General features: G+C 41.2%; 1 protein-coding gene across 1 annotated transcript in view; it reads left to right on the top strand.

The window, feature by feature from the left end:
- Positions 1 to 18,551, top strand: part of FER1L6 (fer-1 like family member 6) — a 74,512-nt gene that overhangs the window by 43,781 nt on the left and 12,180 nt on the right. Inside the window, exons 25-37 of the mRNA XM_013302347.3 lie at positions 1,514 to 1,675; positions 2,826 to 3,009; positions 3,210 to 3,394; positions 4,893 to 5,015; positions 5,147 to 5,186; positions 6,902 to 7,014; positions 8,146 to 8,277; positions 9,311 to 9,436; positions 10,458 to 10,585; positions 12,446 to 12,616; positions 13,797 to 13,957; positions 15,953 to 16,095; positions 17,412 to 17,500. Of these exons, the coding sequence (XP_013157801.2) occupies positions 1,514 to 1,675; positions 2,826 to 3,009; positions 3,210 to 3,394; positions 4,893 to 5,015; positions 5,147 to 5,186; positions 6,902 to 7,014; positions 8,146 to 8,277; positions 9,311 to 9,436; positions 10,458 to 10,585; positions 12,446 to 12,616; positions 13,797 to 13,957; positions 15,953 to 16,095; positions 17,412 to 17,500 (1,757 nt within the window). The remainder of the gene's footprint in view (positions 1 to 1,513; positions 1,676 to 2,825; positions 3,010 to 3,209; positions 3,395 to 4,892; positions 5,016 to 5,146; positions 5,187 to 6,901; positions 7,015 to 8,145; positions 8,278 to 9,310; positions 9,437 to 10,457; positions 10,586 to 12,445; positions 12,617 to 13,796; positions 13,958 to 15,952; positions 16,096 to 17,411; positions 17,501 to 18,551) is intronic.

The raw sequence follows: 18,551 nt of genomic DNA, 5'->3' as shown, positions 1-18,551 counted from the left end.
CACAAAAATACTCCTTCAGGAGCCCAGAAGCAGTTCCAGCTTTGCCTTCAAAGATCAAGCAATCGAGGTGCTGAAAAGGAGAGAACAGTTATTAGCCCTGCTATATCATTTAGTTAAGCTGCTGTTTTCTGTACATAGGGAAGAGGTTTTGTTAGCAGTGTTACTTTTTTTACACCTGATATTGCAAGGTAGATAAGCCCATGAACTAATCTGCTGATGCTTAAATCCTTAAACTTAGGTGTTCCTCTAAGTTTTGTGCTCTGAAAGCCTTCCTCCTGCCCTTGCAGCATGATTGCTTTGTGCTGCTTGTACATTTTCTATTTCACACTGCTGTGACATTCATCCTAACTAACTGTAAGGCACTCAGCTTAGAAGCATCCTCGCTGCAGGCTTCTTGTTTGGACAGCTGAGCAAAGCAGCCACCCTTCCAGAGTGATTCAGATCTTAAATCACGTTTTGAAAGTGCATATCTGTCTCCTTTGGTTCTGGAGAGAGCACAGGATAAGTCTGCTTCTCAGTCTGATACCTCAGGCACCTTGAAATCAGGGAAATTGCATCCAGATCCAGACAGTTAAATTGCTGCAAGAACAGGTTTATAGTTGAAGTGCATGTATGTAAAGGAAAATATGAACTCTGGAGGGCATCCAGCAAGGAAATAACACAAAATGAATGTAACACAACTGTATTCGTTAATATACTATAAACTGTATCTCACACTAGTAGAAAAGGCCACAGAGCCACAGAAGTGTTCCCCAACTCTAATCGGGAGCCTCTGGGAACAGAGCAGGATCTCACCAATCCCCACGCCCCTCCAGTGCCCCTTGCCAGTCCCGGACTCACACGGATCTCCAGTCCTGCCAGTGTTCAGTTGTCCACAAAGCCACCCATGCTCCCTTTTGAAAGGTTCCAGTCTTCATTTTAGGTTCATGAGACTCACGGCTTCTCTCACCAACTGTAACGTAACCATCTCTCGCAACCCCAGTGCTCTCCTTCATGGCCCCCCATCGTGTGCTGTATAAAGTCCCATTTTTCCTGCAGACCTCTGTTTTACAGACCCAGTCTCCTTGTCCTCCAGACCAGGAGCATGGTCTTTTGAAGGAAAGCTGCTCAGAGACCTCCTGTCATCCGTTGCAGACCTGAGGGCTAGCTCAGCTGGCAAACCTCTGCTCGTATGGGATTTGTTTGCTCCTTCAACAGCTCTGACACTTTAAACAAACCAAGCCCCTGCTGTTCAGATGAGTAGTCCCCTGGCCCTGCTGAAAAGACAACTTTTTCAAATGTCACTATTATGTCTTGCTGTTGGCAATTACTCCTTGATAACTGTTTGATGTTATTAATTGTTTTAACTTCCACCGTTAACCCTGATGGATATTGAATATTGGATTTAAGTTGTTTTTTTTTCCTGGTAGTCCTGCATACCCAAAGGAATACAAGGTGATGGGATCCCAGCAGTGGCTTCCCACAGACTGAGGGGTCTCTGCAGGCTGCTGATGTTTCTCTCTGCCCACCACAGGTCCTGTTCTGGGGTGTTCGAGAGCTGAAGAAAGTCCAGCTTCTCTCTGTAGATCGCCCCCAGGTTCTCATCGAATGTGCAGGGAAAGGAGTGAAATCCTCTGTCATCCAAAGCTACAAGAAAAATCCCAATTTCAGTGGCCTTGCAGACTGGTTTGAAGTGGTACGTAGAGCATGCTGCTCCTTGCCTCTCTGTTCTCTTGTTAGGCAGGGTGTTAATTACTAATTTCCTTCCTTTCTTGTCAAATAATTTCCACTGTGTCTTGATTAAATACTAAGGGACATCAGTTCTCATGCAAAAACTACTGATTTGAAGATACCTTAAAAGACTTCTGCTAAAACTATATGATAAAAGAAGGTGATGTTCCTCATGTTATGTCCCAAGTAGGCAAGGAAATATGCTGCAATCAGATTTTTACTGATAGGTTGGAACTTGTTGGCAGATAACAGGGATATTTTTCATCATTTTTCCTCCTCCTTTCCCATTTTGCAGGGTAGTGCTGTTTCCTTTATTTGCTTTCAATTTTTTAAATTTTCCTTCATATATTACTGGGCCATTAAGAGGATTGATGATTTCTGGCTCGTGAGCTTTGGACTGTTTCATATTGTAACATTTGCTGTTATGGACTGTAAATCTAATCATTGCCTGTTGTCTGGGTTATAAAAGCTGGTACTTTCAGTGGACAAAGGTCAGCATTAGAAAAAAATAATCTATTCAATTTGCTCTAGTTACTAACACCAAAAGAGAAGTTTATTTATAAGGCAAAAGGATATCAAAACACTAACCTGGATACTAAAATACAGTTGCTAAAGTATATTTAGCTTCCACTGTATGTTACATGTCCAAAGAGCTGTTTTCCCTTTCGTAGTTCATCCTATAAGACATGTAACCACCCAGTGTTCACATCTCATGGCTGGGCAAACTGAGGCAGATAAGGTTAACAGCCCTCAACAAAGCAGCAGTGGCATTAAGACTCAGAACTTCCAACACAGCATTCATTCCTTCTGAATGTTCCTGATTCTCCCAGTTTATTCTAAGAAGAGATGCTCTTAAATGACAGCGTGGGACTCAACTCTGTAGCACAGTCACACAGTCCACTCTCTGTTCTTAAGAGCAAGGCTTTCTCCAGACTTTGCAGAAAACCATGAACAGAACTATGTTGCCTATGCTGTATGCATTTTGCCTCTTGAGTATGTTAATAGCTGAGGAGAAGGGAGGGAAGAGTAAAAGCCTCACTGCTGTGCAAGACAAATATTCTATATGTGTTCTGTATTCTGTAGCAATTCTCATGCTGCTATTTGTCCTCCACTAGGAGCTGCCTGAAAATGAACTTTTGCATCCACCACTAAGCATCTGTGTGGTTGACTGGAGAGCGTTTGGGAGGAGTACTCTTGTTGGAACACATAACATCAATTGCCTTAAGCAATTCCTGTGTAAAACTCAACTGGGTCTTGAAGCTGCACCAAACAGACTAGACGTTGTAGAAACTGAGAGAGGTAAATGTCCAACCCTGACCCCAAATAGAAAGACAAAGTACCTACTCGGAGGCTTAACACTAGGCACACACTTCGAGGATATGCTTTATTGTGTTGAGTGTAGGGTCAAACCCTTAATGATATGATCTTTTGATGATCACCAAATGTGGTGATAGCATTTCTGGCTAAATCTTACCTAACTTGCAAAGTTTCAATTGCAGTTTCACCTGAGTCATCCCAGTCTGCTGAGTTACCCCAAGAAGAACCATTTTCAGCTGATTACATCTATGCCGAGGTGGAGCAGGGTAAATGTACAGTGGTAGAGCCAGACCCATATCTCACAACACGTCCTGCTACTGAACCAGAGTACTCTGCCTCTGAACCAGGAAAAGAGAGAAAACGGAAGGTGGGTATAGCTGAAGCTGTCAGCTTACTTTCTGTTGCAGTCCTGCAGACTTCAACCCTTCCTTATAAAATGGTAATCTCTTACTTATCTCCCGATTAGAGATTCTGGGTACTGATGTTAACACCCATGCTATCTTGCTGGCCCTTGAGAGAGCTAGGTAGCAATGTGGCTTTGAGCCCATATAATTTCATTATTTCCATTAACAGATACTTCCTTTCTTTCCTTTTGTCCTAGACTGTCATCTCATGGGCAAGTACTACTGTAGTAATAGGATTTTTGCTTTTCCTGACCTTGAATGATCTACTTAATTGCAAAACTCCCACTGTGAATGACTGTTTCTGTGTCCATAGCATTTAGTCAGGGATGACAGCCTCCCTTGTGTTAGATGCTGTACAAATGCGGAGCAGAAAGTCTGTTTCCAAAAGATCTTGCAGTCAAAATATAAAACGGGTGTTAATCTATGGGTAGAGGAAAGGAAAGTATGTGAAAACAGGCAGTTCAAATCAGCATGGGGTTTACAATACAGTATATGCTTTAGATTGTACACATTATTTTTTATTCAGATGCACATGCTCCGCCTTGCTCTGTAGTTTCTCCCATCACAATCACTCTTTTATTAACAACAATAAAAGCAGAGGATGCAGGAGCGAGTTCCATTTCAGAAGCTGTTTCTGCAGCTACATAAAGCATGCTTCTTTATTTGATGTTTCAGTGGTCAGATGCTTCCAGCATCCTTCATGATTAGAAGGTCAAAGAAACTGCAGGGATGTCTGGTTCTCCAGATGTACACACCAGTCAGTCTGCATCTTTCATCTGGTATAGAAAAATTTTAAAGTATGACAGCAAAGTATAGTAAGAAAAAAGTCCTATAGGGAACCCCGTAAATTAACCATTTTTATTATTATTCCCACTTATATATCATTCCCAATTATCTATCTTTGCTCCAGCTTCCCCAGCCAAGTTGACAACTTTCTGTAAGGGTGTAGGATGAAATGAAGTCAGTAAGATTTGCCACATGAGCAGGTGATCTTCAGATTCAGATTTTAGCTTTTTGTAAGAAGAGAACAGCTGAACTGCAGCAACCATTGGGACTCTTTCTTCTTCCAAAAGGCAATAAAGTAATGATGGGAGTTGTTAAAATACTTGCAGACTTTAGTGGGAGAAGCCAATCTGTATCTGAATGTTTCCATCCCTTAAAACATCATTACCTATTTCTCTGTGTAGATTTTCCTGCTGTATGGGTTGCTCCTGTGACAATATTTCAAATGCTCTAAGTTTTGGCATCGTTGGTAGGTAATAGAGATAGCTTTAATAATATGATGTTTGTGATGAAGTGTCTTGGATTAAAAGATGGAGACACTAATTCATATTGCATTTATTTAGCTTTTGGAGGTTGATAATTTCTTCATATAGGTTTGTTCATGCTTGACCTCATGAGTCAGGTGATTAGTTTTATTCAGTTCTAGTGTTCAACAGTGTTTCCCCCGTTCTTCGGTAGGATATGAAAAAATCTATCCGACGGTCAACAAAGAGGAAAAAAAGAACAATTGCAGATGAATCAGCTGAAAATGTTATTGACTGGTGGTCCAAATACTATGCTTCTGTGCTCAAAATGCAAAAGGTAAGTCACTCAGCATGCCTAAAACTCTCATGGATGAGCAATGTTGTAAAAGTAGATTTACTGCTGAATGATTCCTCTTCGGTATTACGTTCATAATGAGGAGTTTGTCCATCGTCTTTTTCTTTTGAAAGGCAAAAGGAATTTTTTCCAGTGAGGGAAAACCTGAAGACAGTAAGTAAATTGTTTGCATTTTTCTATTTACTTGTCCTACTAATACTTTGCTTCTCTACTATTTTACTGTCTGGTAATGGAGTACTGGTGGTATACCAGATTCTTTCCTCTACAGGTCAGACAGTGAGTAGGTTAAAACTTCATAGGCAGTGTTGGTTAACATGAGGTTTCTGTCTTTCTAATCTCATGTGCAGAGATTTGGAAAGTCGAAGTCCCAAATGATAGAAGGTGGAGATTAGGATAATCTTAGGTTGCGGTTGTAACAGGTTCAGAAAAAGCAGCTTCTCTCCATCTTGAATTCAATTCAGCATCAATGATGTAGGAACAGCTTCTGCTAGGCGACTTCATAGTCATGTGTGTTACTTCCATAGCTGAAAAGCTTTGTGTCTAGCTTAGGTTCTAGCGGAATTTTTTTTGCACAAGAACTCAAAAAAGTTGGCCAGAAATAGGCTTTTGGTGTGTGTATGTATATTTGTCTCCATACCTGTATACTCCATGGCTTAGCAGGTCCTCCCACAATCAAACAGAGCTGTAGAAAAAAATTTTTTAGACAAATGTGACTGCTTGAGCAGGCAGGGAAAGAAAAAAAATGTTTACTGCTCCTAACAGTAGCTGGTATTCAGAATTAAGCTATAACATCTTCCCATGTCAGAGCTGACTGCATTCACCAGTGATTGAGGTGATTTCGGTTTTAAAGGAGGTGTTGAGATTGCTCTGGATGGAAGACACGACCTACATGTCAGACGGTATAATTCTGGGAATAGCAGCTGACAGTGTTTTAGTGATCATCAGGGCTGTTGAGAGATAAGGCAGAGATCAGTTTCTGACTGAAACTCACTTGTTACAGGGTGGAAATTGATAGAAAATGTTCTACAAAGGTGTGATGTTCACTTACAATTAGAAATTTATTTGCTATTGTGACATCCATCCACATGCTATTCAGGCAGCTGTGGCATGTTGTTTTGGACCACTGACTTCAGATCTCATAAATTCTCTTCTGATAATTTTTGTCACATATTTTCACTTACGATAATCATTGTACAGACGAGACAGAACTGATATAATATATACATATACGTATATTTCTAAACAGTGGTATCAAACATACATGAACTACTCAAAAAATGAAAGTAAAGTGAACTAAAAATCCAGATTTCAATCTACGAACTCAACCATCTCAGTGCCATATTTGAGAGCTCACCCTCTTTTTGTTGGGAAGTCCCCTCTCGGTGTTTGGAGTCTGGCTTGAGGCTGGTCATACCACCTCCCATTTCTCATACTTGTAGGTTATCACAAGGTGAGATACACTATTTTGTGATGCCTTTGAGCAGAGAAGGACTTGGATCAGTCAGCCTAAATAGCAGCTTCCAGTTTTAAATAAGCTTTAAATTTTATGTGAAAGCTGTTAAGATCTGTCAGTTTTATCTGGGAGGAGGAAGGAAAAGGGTGTTCTGTGAAATGGCCAGCAGGGAAGGAGTGATGCTGGACACCATCACACTCTGTCAACCAAACTCATCATGAAGACTGTTAGCCACAGAGACGATCAAATGCCACCTCTCTGCCTGGGAGGAGCAGCGGGAAAATAGAGGACCCCATGCTTCGCAGCAGAAGAATGAATGGAGAAGGAACATTTCAAATGTATTTTGCATCCTTATCTGAAGCATTTGGTGTGCTTTGCTCACTAAAACCTACATGATGTCATGAAATCTCTGCAGATAAGCAGACTTTGGACCACATTGCATTGATCATAGAAGAGGAGCCAGAAAAAAAGAAGGATAAGACATTGAAAAGGAAACAGAAAGAAACTCCAAACCTAGCAACACTGCAGGTAAGTGAGAAGTAAGGCTCTGAGGTAAGGTTGTTATTCACTGTCTCCCCAAAGCTTGCCATCAGCAGGTGAGTTTAGTAAACCTTCCATACATTTATTTCATACACCTTAAAGGAATAAACCAACCAAAATGATAGTGATAATGCACATCAGCACATGGGCCCCAGAGGAAACCAGGGCCTCATAGGGCAGGTGGCCTTAGACTGTCAGTTTATCAGTATAGACACACCTAGAGAGACTTTAGTGAAAATTCTGTTTTGTTGTTTGCCTGTAAAACACCAAATTTGGAAATACCCAATTTCATGTTGGAAATAATACAGCCTATTAAGAATGAATTAAAAATGAGTAATGAAAGCATTGCTGTAATCACTAGTGCATCGTCCCTGATGGGGAAGTAATATTCATCTTGCATTAGATTTGATTGGGTAACGATAGAAGGAATTCAAAGAAACTATATAGGTCATGCAAAATGACTGGAGAGATGAAGAGGTTTGAAAAGATTAGAACTGCTTGGATTAGATTCTAGCTGAATAAAGGAGAATTCGGAACCGCTGCTTCCATTTTTTAAGAGGTGGCACTAGTCTAGGCCCTTCTATTTCACACTGAATAACTCTTAACAAATTACAGGGGGAGAGTGTTGAAAAAACCCCATCCTTTTAAAAAGGATTTGCTGTTTTTACATATCCTACAGCTCTGTCTCCACAGGACTTTATTGTATTGTCTGCTTCGCTCTCACATCCTGACATATTAATATACCAGAATGGGTCAGCACATCAAAGGCACATTGCAGAGAGAAAACAGAAGCAAAGAGCAGTGCATCCACATTTTTTTCACCCACACCAGTGCTTAGAAATGTTTGTTCAGGCCCTTCTAGAGCCGCTTCTACTTGCTGCATTAATGTGTTATTCCAGTAGTTGGGAAGGACACCGGTTAAGGACAAACCTGCTCCTGTTTTAAGTGGGGAATTAACTCCGCACCCCCCCCCTCCCCCAAGGAATTTTGCAAAACCTTGGTTTTATTAAAATCTGTATTTTGAGTCAAAATGGATTTCTAGTCATCCTGTAATAAAAAAAAGTTGCTATAAATATATTACCTGCACCACAAAAAATAAGCATTCTCCTGTTTTCAAAGATTTATGAAGGAGACTTGGAGAGTGAATTTAATAACTTTGAGGACTGGGTGAAAACTTTCCAGCTTTTAAGAGGAAAATCTAATGACGAAGCTCATGCTGACTCTGGAGACAGAATAATAGGAAAATTTAAGGTGAGCTTAACGTTGAATAAATGGGTAATAATTTAGAGACTTTATGTTTTCATGCATATTTCAGGTATACCAAAGATGAAAGAAAAAGAAATTGACAGTCTGTTGTAAATAGAATTATCTCTTTTATGGGATCTAGAGTCATATTTTTCCGTTCCCTTTACCTGATAGATGAAAGCAGCATCCACCACCGGGTGTTCACTCTTATTTTGAAACAAGGTATTACAAAAAAGTTTTAAATCACAGAAGGAAAATAAGAGATGTGTTATATAATCCACGTTCCACTAATGCAACTTGATTACTGCACTGTCAGTTACAGCACCTTGTATTTAATTTTCAGTAATTTAAATGAAGCTTACAGTGCTCCAGTTAGAAAAAACTGCACAGCCTGATCCAGGGCACCATTAGGCAATTTGAAAACACAGCTCAAAGTGTGAGTAATATTAGTAGGAATCCAAGCACTTTGTACTTCAGAGGAACTGATTAAACTCAGTGATACTGCAATCAGTTTGCAATGCAGACTTCAGCTCAGATTACTTGCTAGTTGCTTTCAGGCAGTACGAGCTACTCAGCAGAGTGAGTCAATATTGATTTATATGAATTCTATGGTGGCTGCAAAAATACAGTTGGATTCCAGTCACACTGTTGTGAAACTAACCCAATGGAATTCTCAGTTTGCAAATATACAGTTAAGGGCAAAATATTAATTTTAGAATATTAATACTAAGAAAACTAGATTTAGAACACCTGCAGGTGCTTTTCCTTTAAATAATAGAGAGTTAAGGGAATAAAAGTACTTCTTGCAGTCATCTAGATGTGATGATAGTACCATGTTATAAGTTAAAGACATTTTAAAAGATTATATTTAGTGCACTGAAGCCTATGTTCTCTTTGAGCGGTACCTCAAAATGTGTTGTGTATATGTATGTACTGCAGTGCAGGCTGCATGAATGAGGTTTTGTTTGCATTCAAAGGATTGTTTTTTGTATTGCACTTCATCTGTTTTCGAGGGAGATAAAAGGCACTGTATTACCAGGGCTCTTTCTGCATATACCCAAGTCCTGAGGATGGCAGCTTGTTGGATGGAGGGCAGCCCCGCATTCTGCAAGGAATACCACCAAACCACTTGGTCAAAGTCCTCATCAGGGTTTATATTGTGGCAGTAAGTAGGCAGATGTTCTTTTAACCTTGAAATAACTTGGATGTTTCTTTTCAACTCAGTTTACCTCCAGTATCTTTGCAGTGAAGCTTGTGAAAATCCTCATCCATGTGGTAGAAATGTTTTGGTCGTATTTCAGACGACGTTTCATGTTGTAGAAATGGGTGTTCAGAGTAGAAAAATTGTTACATATTCCTCACGATAAATCACAAGATCGGAGAATCACACTACTTGTTCAAACTGAAAGCGCTAGAGACATAGCTAACGTAGTATGGACAACCGGTTCCAGCTACATTATGCAAATGTATCCAGTTTCAATCAGTAGAGTTGTTTCAAAATTGCACACATTCAAACAAAACCTCAGTAAAGGGGAAATGGGAGCATATTTTTGAGGGCTATGAACTGCATATAATCAAAGTGGTAGATGTGAATGAGTTATGGGATGGAGAAAGAGGTGGAAATACAGAGGACAAGATGATGAGAGAGTGCAATGTGAGAAGTAAAAGGGGTAGAAGGAGCTGGTATTTCAGAGAAACAAGAGTTGCAGGTGGTGTAAGAAGGAAAGAATGGCAAATAAAACAGAAGAGAAGACTAGGAAGAAGAATAGGAAGAGATTGCTTTGTTTCCTGAATATAAAGACTTCCAAGCTATCTCATAAATACAGTCTGAAAAGTTCTTTTACACTGTTCAGTGATCTGGACCAGTATTTTTGGGAAACCTTTCCTGAATCCTACATGCACTTGTGCAGCCATCTTCTTCCTCAGTGTTGCCTCTCCCGCTCATCTTTTTTTCTATCTTAGTGGTGGGACAGCATTTAAACCTTCCACCTTTGCGAACTCTTTTCTCCAGATCATCTTTCCCCAGTACCTTGCAAAGCTAAATGCCCAATTTTATATTACATGAGGCAAGCAAAGCCCCTGCATTTGCAGGACACCCAGGATTGGGCAGGAAACCCACGGTCCTATGTCGTGACCATGCTGTGTTTAAGCATGCTTCGTGAGGACACAGTCTTTCTTTATAACAGGCGTTCAACCTCAGCCCAGCTGATCCAGATGGCAAGTCAGATCCCTACATTGTGCTGAGACTGGGCAACACAGAAATAAAAGACAGGGAAAATTACATCCCCAAGCAGCTAAATCCAGTATTTGGAAGGTCAGTGGTGGCTTATTTTCTTATTCAGGGGTGGTTTCTGCTTTATCACTTGCCACAACTATTGCTGTTACTATTCCAAAGTGTTTGTTATATGCTGATTCCTGCCTGTTTGGATGTTTTGCAATTCTGCTGGTTAAAATGTTGAAAAGTGGTGTCACCTTGTATGATTATAAATTATTTCATTTTCATACCAGTCAAAAAACATCGCAGAATACAATTTGTGAGAAGTTTTGCAAAATGATGCATGAGAGGAAATGAGGCAACAAATGATCTTGTCTGTGCAAATTAATGTAATTTTTAAGTTTAAAGTGAAAAAAATATTAGCATAGTAAAGTGTGATTTCACAACCTTTGTTGCTATTTCAGGTTGACTAGAGAGCCAAATAAATCTCCTAATTTTAGGACTAGGACAAAAACCCCTAGTTTTTTGAACCCACACAGCCTTCTGAATGGGGGAGCCAGGGGCAAGCTGTCAGTAAACATCAACTTTGTATTATAAATGTTTTATATGTATTTCTATTGTTAATTCTAATAGCTGTGATTTTTTTTTGCCAGTAAGTTTCCATGTTTTAGGAAGATCGAAAATGTTCTTCTGTAAGAACATTAAGACAGAGAAACTATATTATGTTGGACAGAAAGCCCCCTAGGCCAGGGTCCTGTCTGCAAAAACAGAGATTTAAAGAAAAAAGTTTAAGGGGAAAAGACAAGAACAGAGCGGTCCCTCCATAGCACGCCATCTCAGTTGTTATGATTTAAACTCTTCCTTAGTAGAAGTTCCAAGTGAATGATCATTATGATAAACTGTAAAGTACAGCCATCATAGATGCATATAGATGGAATGGAAAATTGCCACTGTGTTTATTTTAGACAAGGTTAGGAATGGGCTGTTCATTTGGATGGTCCTTGATGCTGCTGCCAGTGGCTGGGGTGGCTGGACCAGCAAATCCTTCACAGCAGTAGCATCACTCATAGTAACCACCTCTCATCATCCTGGAAGCCCTGGTCATCATGGCACCACCAACTTCTAGCAATAAAAGACCATTGCCAAACCCCTCTGTCCTCCAGAGACTGCTTTGCTGTTGCTACAAAATTTACTTTGGCCACTTTGAGAAAAAGGACAAAATTTGTTTTTCAGGAGACAAAGCTCAGTTTTACCTGTGCTTTGGAGAAATCTGGAGGCAGTGTTGTGCTGATGAGGATGTCCTGTCTTCCACCAATTTGTTAAATCCCTTTTAAAATCACTTTTATATTTTTGGCTTCCCTAAACATCTCAACGACAATGATTCCTATCCCTGACAAATGCACTCAGTGAAAAGGGAGTTCTGATCTTTGCTTCTTTGAGACTTGTTTAAAACTGTTGCCTGATCATTTTGTTGGGTGCCCCCAGATTCCTATATTCAATATTTAACCTGGAGCCTTTGAAAGAAAACAGCCAAGACTCAGATGTCCCTTTTGGGGCTTCTGAAAAGCATGTGAGAACTCTTACATAGAGCTTCATTAGCCTTGTAATTTCCATGCTTCCATCTCTATTGGATTCAGGATAAACCATTGCAGCTGACCAGCTCTGTCCCATTGCTCTGTCTGCTGTAGGTGGGAAGGATCTTAGAACTGTACAGGGGATGGTACGGAAGCAGGGGAAAGAAAAAAAATTTTGCCCTGTGTGTTTCCAGTGTGTTCAGGTATTTCATTGAAACAAAAAACACTACCAAACACTCATGCATACACACGCGCACACACACACACACACTGTCTCTTATTAGAAGAGACACTGTCCACATGTTGTTTGCACAGTATTTGTTAACTCAGTCTTTTGGGCTTCCAAACTGATTTGACTGCATGTAGGTCTCAATTTTTGCTGTAGATCATTTGAAATACAAGCTACATTCCCCAAGGATTCCTTGCTCACAGTCCTGATCTACGACCATGACTTCGTGGGAACAGATGATCTCATTGGAGAGACTAAAATTGATTTGGAAAATCGTTTCTACAGCAGGCATCGAGCTACCTGTGGGCTACAAAGTCAATATGAAATGTAAGTACCTCTTCAGACAGCAGCAGAGCACACAGTGAGTTACTTGACTTGAAGGAGAAATTCCAGATGTAGCTAAATATTGTGCTTTCTCCAGCACAAAAGTGCACAGGAGGCATTTTAATTAAAATTCACCAAAGAACTTAGCAGTGGCTTTGGGTAGCTGCCAGGCTCAGTAGGAAGTGGATATTTTAAAATTAACAACACTCTTTGTTCACCAAGTATTTTAGATGGTAACCAGCCTATGTTTAATATACCTGCTTGATAAACTGCCTTTGGACAGGCATAAAGGGCAAATGGGAAAAAAATCTGTCAGAAGTAATGACAGGGCTCTGCTCTCCAGTATTCATCTGCAACTGGAGTTGTTGCAGCAAAACTGGTGGGACGGGCGTGGCACTGAGGGGAGCAGGAGCAGAGCGGGACTGCTGTCATGGCCGCTGCAACAGTGGTGAGTCACAGGGCGGTGGTGCTGAGCTCCTGGTCCCTGTCATACAGCTGCAGCCTCGAGGACGTTGTGCACAAAGATTAATTAATGCAGAGAAAGTCAAATTAAAATAACTCCATTGCCCTGGGGTGGGGCACTAATGTGGGAGATGTGGGCTTGGGGCTCTTCCCCTGTGGTTGTTCCTCTATCTACAAACAAAGAGTGGGCAACATGGAAAAGCAATCCAGGAGCGCAGAGCAAACCCCAGGACTTCCCTTGCCAGCTCAGCCTCCAGTGCGAGGTATTTCTTTATGTGCTTGTTCCAGGTCCGAGATAATCTCAGCTTCTCCTCTGCATGTGGGAGCCGCAGAACACTTCTCATTAAATGGAGGTAGAACATATAGACATGAATCCTTTAGGCAGAACAGGGAATGAGCTCTAGTCCTTGAATGAGCTCTGCTCCTTTTCCTCTTGGGGAGCATGCCAACGTCTGGGCTACTTTACCTAAGCTGTGGGTGAGGCTGCTTCAACTTTTCCTGTTTTTAAGAGAGAAGAGTGTTTGGCCCCAGGACCTGAGGAGACAGAAGGGGTGTCTCAAGTAAGACGTAGCACTGGACAATTCAGAGCAGTTTGCCTGAGCAGATGTTAGGGCCACTGACCACAAAGTGAGTCTCTGCACGGGAAGTCTTGATTTGCAAGTGGACTTTGCTGAAGGAAAATCTCACCCATTTCTCTTTGCTCCTTGTTCCCTCCTTACAGAGAAGGGTACAATGCATGGCGAGATGCAACCAAGCCTAGTGAGATCCTCACTAAGCTGTGTAAGGACTACAGAATAAATGGACCCTTCATGCGGCCAGGGGAGATACAAGTAGGAATGAAAGTCTTTAAGGGACAGACAATCTTCACAGAAGATGACAATGGTAATGAAGCAGTTCATCGTTCTTCAACTGCATTGTAGACGTACCAAGAGCCTGCCCAAGCTGTAGCTGGGGCCCTGTTGTGCTATGTGCTCTAAAGTCAGATTACTGGAACCTGCCTCTGCTTTGAAATACTGTGGTGATGAAAGCTGTGTCTACATTAGCTATTGCCATGGCTTATTTTCAGAGAATCTGTAGGGTGAGAGAGTTATTGCTGATCACCTGACATCCCCATGGTAGGCATTGGGGGATACTTTGGACTAGCTCCTGCCTGATCCCAAGGATGGGATGCCCAGGATTGGTTGGAGTGCAGGTGACCCTCTTGGAACATGTCTTCTGGCTTTGTTTCATCTGAAAGAAGTCCACGTGCATGCTCTGAGATCCTTCCACACAGCAAGTCAAAGCATGGGAAGTCAGGGAGAGTCTTCAAAAATGCATTCCCTGTCTAAATTAAAACACTAGTGTAGGCAGGCCCAAGAAGTGAGAAGAAGGGGGAAGGGAAATACAGATGTGAAGTGAGTTACTCAGGGTCAGACTAAGTCTCTGACCAGTTAAGTTCTAGGCCAATTATCTGCCAGTCCTACCTTACCTACTTTGCTTTCCTCTCTGCTTTTTTCCTCCTCTTTATTATCACTCTGACTGGTCTTCTGAAGCACTGACACAGTGCTGTGGATAGCTGGGTATCTGTGGGGTCCATGAATCCAGGGTGTAGGACAGAACTTGCTTTCAGAGCTCCCAGATTAAAAAGAAGTCAAAGCTACCAGGAAGTTGAGTATCCGTATCGCTTAAGTGTGGAGTGGGACAGAGCCATCAATGAAAGATGTCTCTGCACATAGCAGGGAGTTTGGACAAGATGATCTTTAAAGGTCCCTTCCAACCCAAGCCATTCTATGATTCAGTTTTATACCCAGGGTAAGGAAAAAGGATGGAGACTTTCAAGGGGGAACAAAAGGAGCTGGTCTTGGAGACAGTAGTGGACAATGTGGCAGTGTAGGGAAACCTCTACTCCCTTATCTGTCCTTTAGCTGGCTAAAATCAGATGAAATACATCACATCTCAAACACACGTTGGTGCCCAAAAGGGAACCAGGACTCATAACCACAGGGTCATCCTTCCTCACTCTTTAAGCCATTGTGAAGTGTTTAATATCTACTATTTAAATCACAAACAAACATTTTTGTGAACTATCAGCAACTCAGAGATAGCAACACCCCTAGGAAAAGTGATATCAGTTTGCTGACACAAAGAAGCCAACTTCTCACTTGGGTACTTCTAATCTAGGAGATACCCCTCTTCAAAAGTCTGGGTTCCTTTTGTGTTGAGCCCACAAAAAATGACAAGAAAGAGAAGCTCAAGAGGTCAAAAGCCTGTCTCTGCTTTCCAATATCCACCCTACTTTCAGTATTGGCACTGATCCTTCCTTGAGGTGCTATCTCTGGCGTCTCCCTTCCTCCAGTGGCCAAGCTAAAATGGTCAAGAGGTGACATGTTGTTGCCTGTGAACTTCAACCCTTTTCCTTTGAGGTGTGGTTCAGTTGTCCAGGAGGGTTTTCACTGCTGCCATCATGAGGCAAAATAAGGCGCATTATATAATTACTAATGCCTATTTTCTGTCAGCTTTGTCACAATCAAGTCTCCTTGTCTTTCATGAGCTGTAAAAAAGCCTCACATTTGCAATTTTCTGTGAAAAGGTTAGTTCAGTCTTCTTTCTTGCTGTTAGAAACTACTGCTGTAATAGCAAAATTACTTGCTGTGTGTTGCAGATAAAATGCTGCCTAAGTGCTAATCTCCTAGTTACCATGGTGTGTACCTTTATTTACAAGAACTAAATGCATTTCAAGACCTTTCTTTACTTAGCTGGGATTCATAAAACCTTCCTTTTAGCTCAAGAAAATTTTTAATGACCAACTTGAATAATTAATGGAATGTGTTACCAAGGGGTCCAACATTGTAATTCAGCTCTCTCTGTTCTTTTTGTTTGACTTTTTTTTTTGTGTAGAGGAGCCAGTTGAATCGTATGAACATCTCTCCTTAAAGGTTTTACATGCTTGGGAAGAAATCCCTGGAGCTGGATACAAACTGGTACCAGAGCACATTGAGACTCGGCCTCTCTACCACAAGGATAAGCCAGGCATGGAACAGGTAGAGCAGCTCAGAGGTGGTGGTGATGGACCACCTTCTGATAGTTGCTTCTGGTAGACCCAGGAGCAGTTTTTCTTTCCTCCAGTTATTGTGGTTTCTATTTGCACCTGCAAACTTACAGAGCATCCAAGTGTTGTACCACAGATGAGACTTTGTACTGTATCAACCTGGAAATTGTCACACATGTATGTACGGCCAGTTACCCAAATACACAGTAATCACAAAAGGTGTAACTTCACATTTTCATACTTTCAAATGCTTTACTGCATTAAGTTAACCCAAACTCTGCTTGTGTTTAGACTTTAGTTCTTGGGAGTTGCTCTTTGTGTGAGAGAGCAAATGGAAACATATTGAGCTCTGCCTAGGGGCGCGTGAAGAACGCATTGAAAGTTTATGGGTGAGGATTAAGGGGCAGGCTAATGTGGGTGACACTGTTGTGAGTGTTTACTACAGGCCACGTGATCAGGAAGAGGAAGTTGATGAGGCCCTCTACAGACAGCTGGAAGTACCCTTATGATCATAGGCTTTGGTCCTCATGGGGGATTTATACCAGTCTGATACCTTCTGGAAAGACAATACAGCTAGGACACACAGTCCAGGAGGTTCCTCAGAGTATTGCTGATGACTTTTTGACACAGGTGGTGGAGGAGCCAATGAGGCAAGGTGTGCTGCCTGACCTTGTACTCACAAACAGAGAAGGACTGGTTGGGGTATCCTTGTCTGCAGTCACCATGAGATAGTGGAGTTCAGGGTCCTGTATGGAGGAAGCAAGGCAACAAGTAGGATTGCAGCCCTGGACAGGTGGTTCTGTCTAAAAATGAGGACAAACTTCTTTACCTTGGGGGTGACAGAGCACTGGAACAGGCTGCCCAGAGAGGCTGTGGGGTCTCCTCCTCTGGAGACATTCAAAAGCCACCTGGACACGATCCTGTTCAACCTGCTCTAGGTGAACCTGCCTTAGCAAGGAGTTGGACTAGATGGTCTCCAGAGGTCCCTTCCAACCCCAACCATTCTGTCATTCTGTGAATCTTTTTTTCCCCATTCATAAGGTACTATTTTAATATGATTTTTACCTTAAAGTTGCCAATGTTTGAGCTCAATTCCAACTTCACCAAATCCCTGAGAGACTGATAGAATACGTGTATGAAAAAAATACATTGTATAGTAACCTTATAGATTAAATCATCGTTACAGGATAGTGAGCTGGTTGGTGTTTATAGAGGAAGTGGTGGTTTTGGACATCAGGACTACAGTTAAAGGCTTTTAAAGTCTCTCTAAAATAGGGTTACAGAGATGTTTCTCTCTTTGTTTTCAAGGGGCGTGTACAGATGTGGGTCGACATGTTTCCTAAAGACATGCCTCTGCCAGGACCCCCAGTGGACATTTCACCAAGAAAGCCCAAAGGGTAATACTATGTGCTTTCCTCCCAGCCTAATGACATAAGTCTTCAAAGACTGAGTCTTCCTTAAATGTCTGGAAAGAACTATAAAAGAACTATCACAACAAACTTCTGTGATCCTGAGAAAAGTTTTCGTAGCTTCACGTGACTTCAAGGCAAATGAGAGCATGTAGTTTTGTCTCCTCCATGGAACTACTGAAAGAACATTTGGGATATCACACACCTCTTTGTAAAAGATCCCCTTTTCATACAGAGATTTCAGCTAGCTAGAAGGAAGAGTCCTTTAATAATTCTGATGCTATCATCCACTTGTTGAGCTGAAAGAAGTAATTCCAGTTTCACTACCTCTTTCAGCTAGATAACTTATTTGACCCTGGATGAGATCTTCAGTCTGATGCAGTAGTATTACATCTATTGGATCCCAGCACTTCATTCAAAGATAAGATCAAGAAACACATAAAGCAGCAACATATAGAAGAGATATGTTTGGAATAACCTGTCAGATTTCACACAGATACTTATGACGCTTTATATGCAATGCTACACATAGTTCTTCAAGCTGAGTGAATGTTTGTAAATGAAACACAAAAACTACAACAGAGTTCTCAGCCCATCCTGTGTCAGCTTTATTCCAATATTTTAGGAAGGCCTTTCCTGATAATTTTATGTCTGAAGCAGCACCAGGTACTATTAAAGTATTATTTATGTTTGAACAAGAAACAACGTAATAAAAACTTTTTTCCTTTCACAAAAGCCAAGATTTGACAAAAGTAAGTCTATGTAACTACTTTCTTCAAACCAGAACTTTCTGTAAAGACCCTTAACAACAAGCATTTTCCAGTTCAAAAAGCTTTAGAACTAATCATACCCACAAAACCAAATTGTCACTGCCATTTTTGTAGTCTACACAAGCAGGGGAAAATATTGTCTAACAGTTAATTTTGAGAAAGAAAGTAAGCATGCAAACATGAGTTACACATTTTGCTGAGAAAAGCATATTTGCTGCAGCAAAACAGGCTCCAGGCTCCACAAGACTTCAGACACTTTGTGAAAACAT

The sequence above is a fragment of the Falco peregrinus genome, chromosome 3 (assembly GCF_023634155.1).
Source record: "Falco peregrinus isolate bFalPer1 chromosome 3, bFalPer1.pri, whole genome shotgun sequence".
NCBI classification, from domain to species: domain Eukaryota; kingdom Metazoa; phylum Chordata; class Aves; order Falconiformes; family Falconidae; genus Falco; species Falco peregrinus.
Note: the sequence above shows the minus strand (reverse complement) of the source record. Positions and strands in the feature narration are given on the sequence as shown.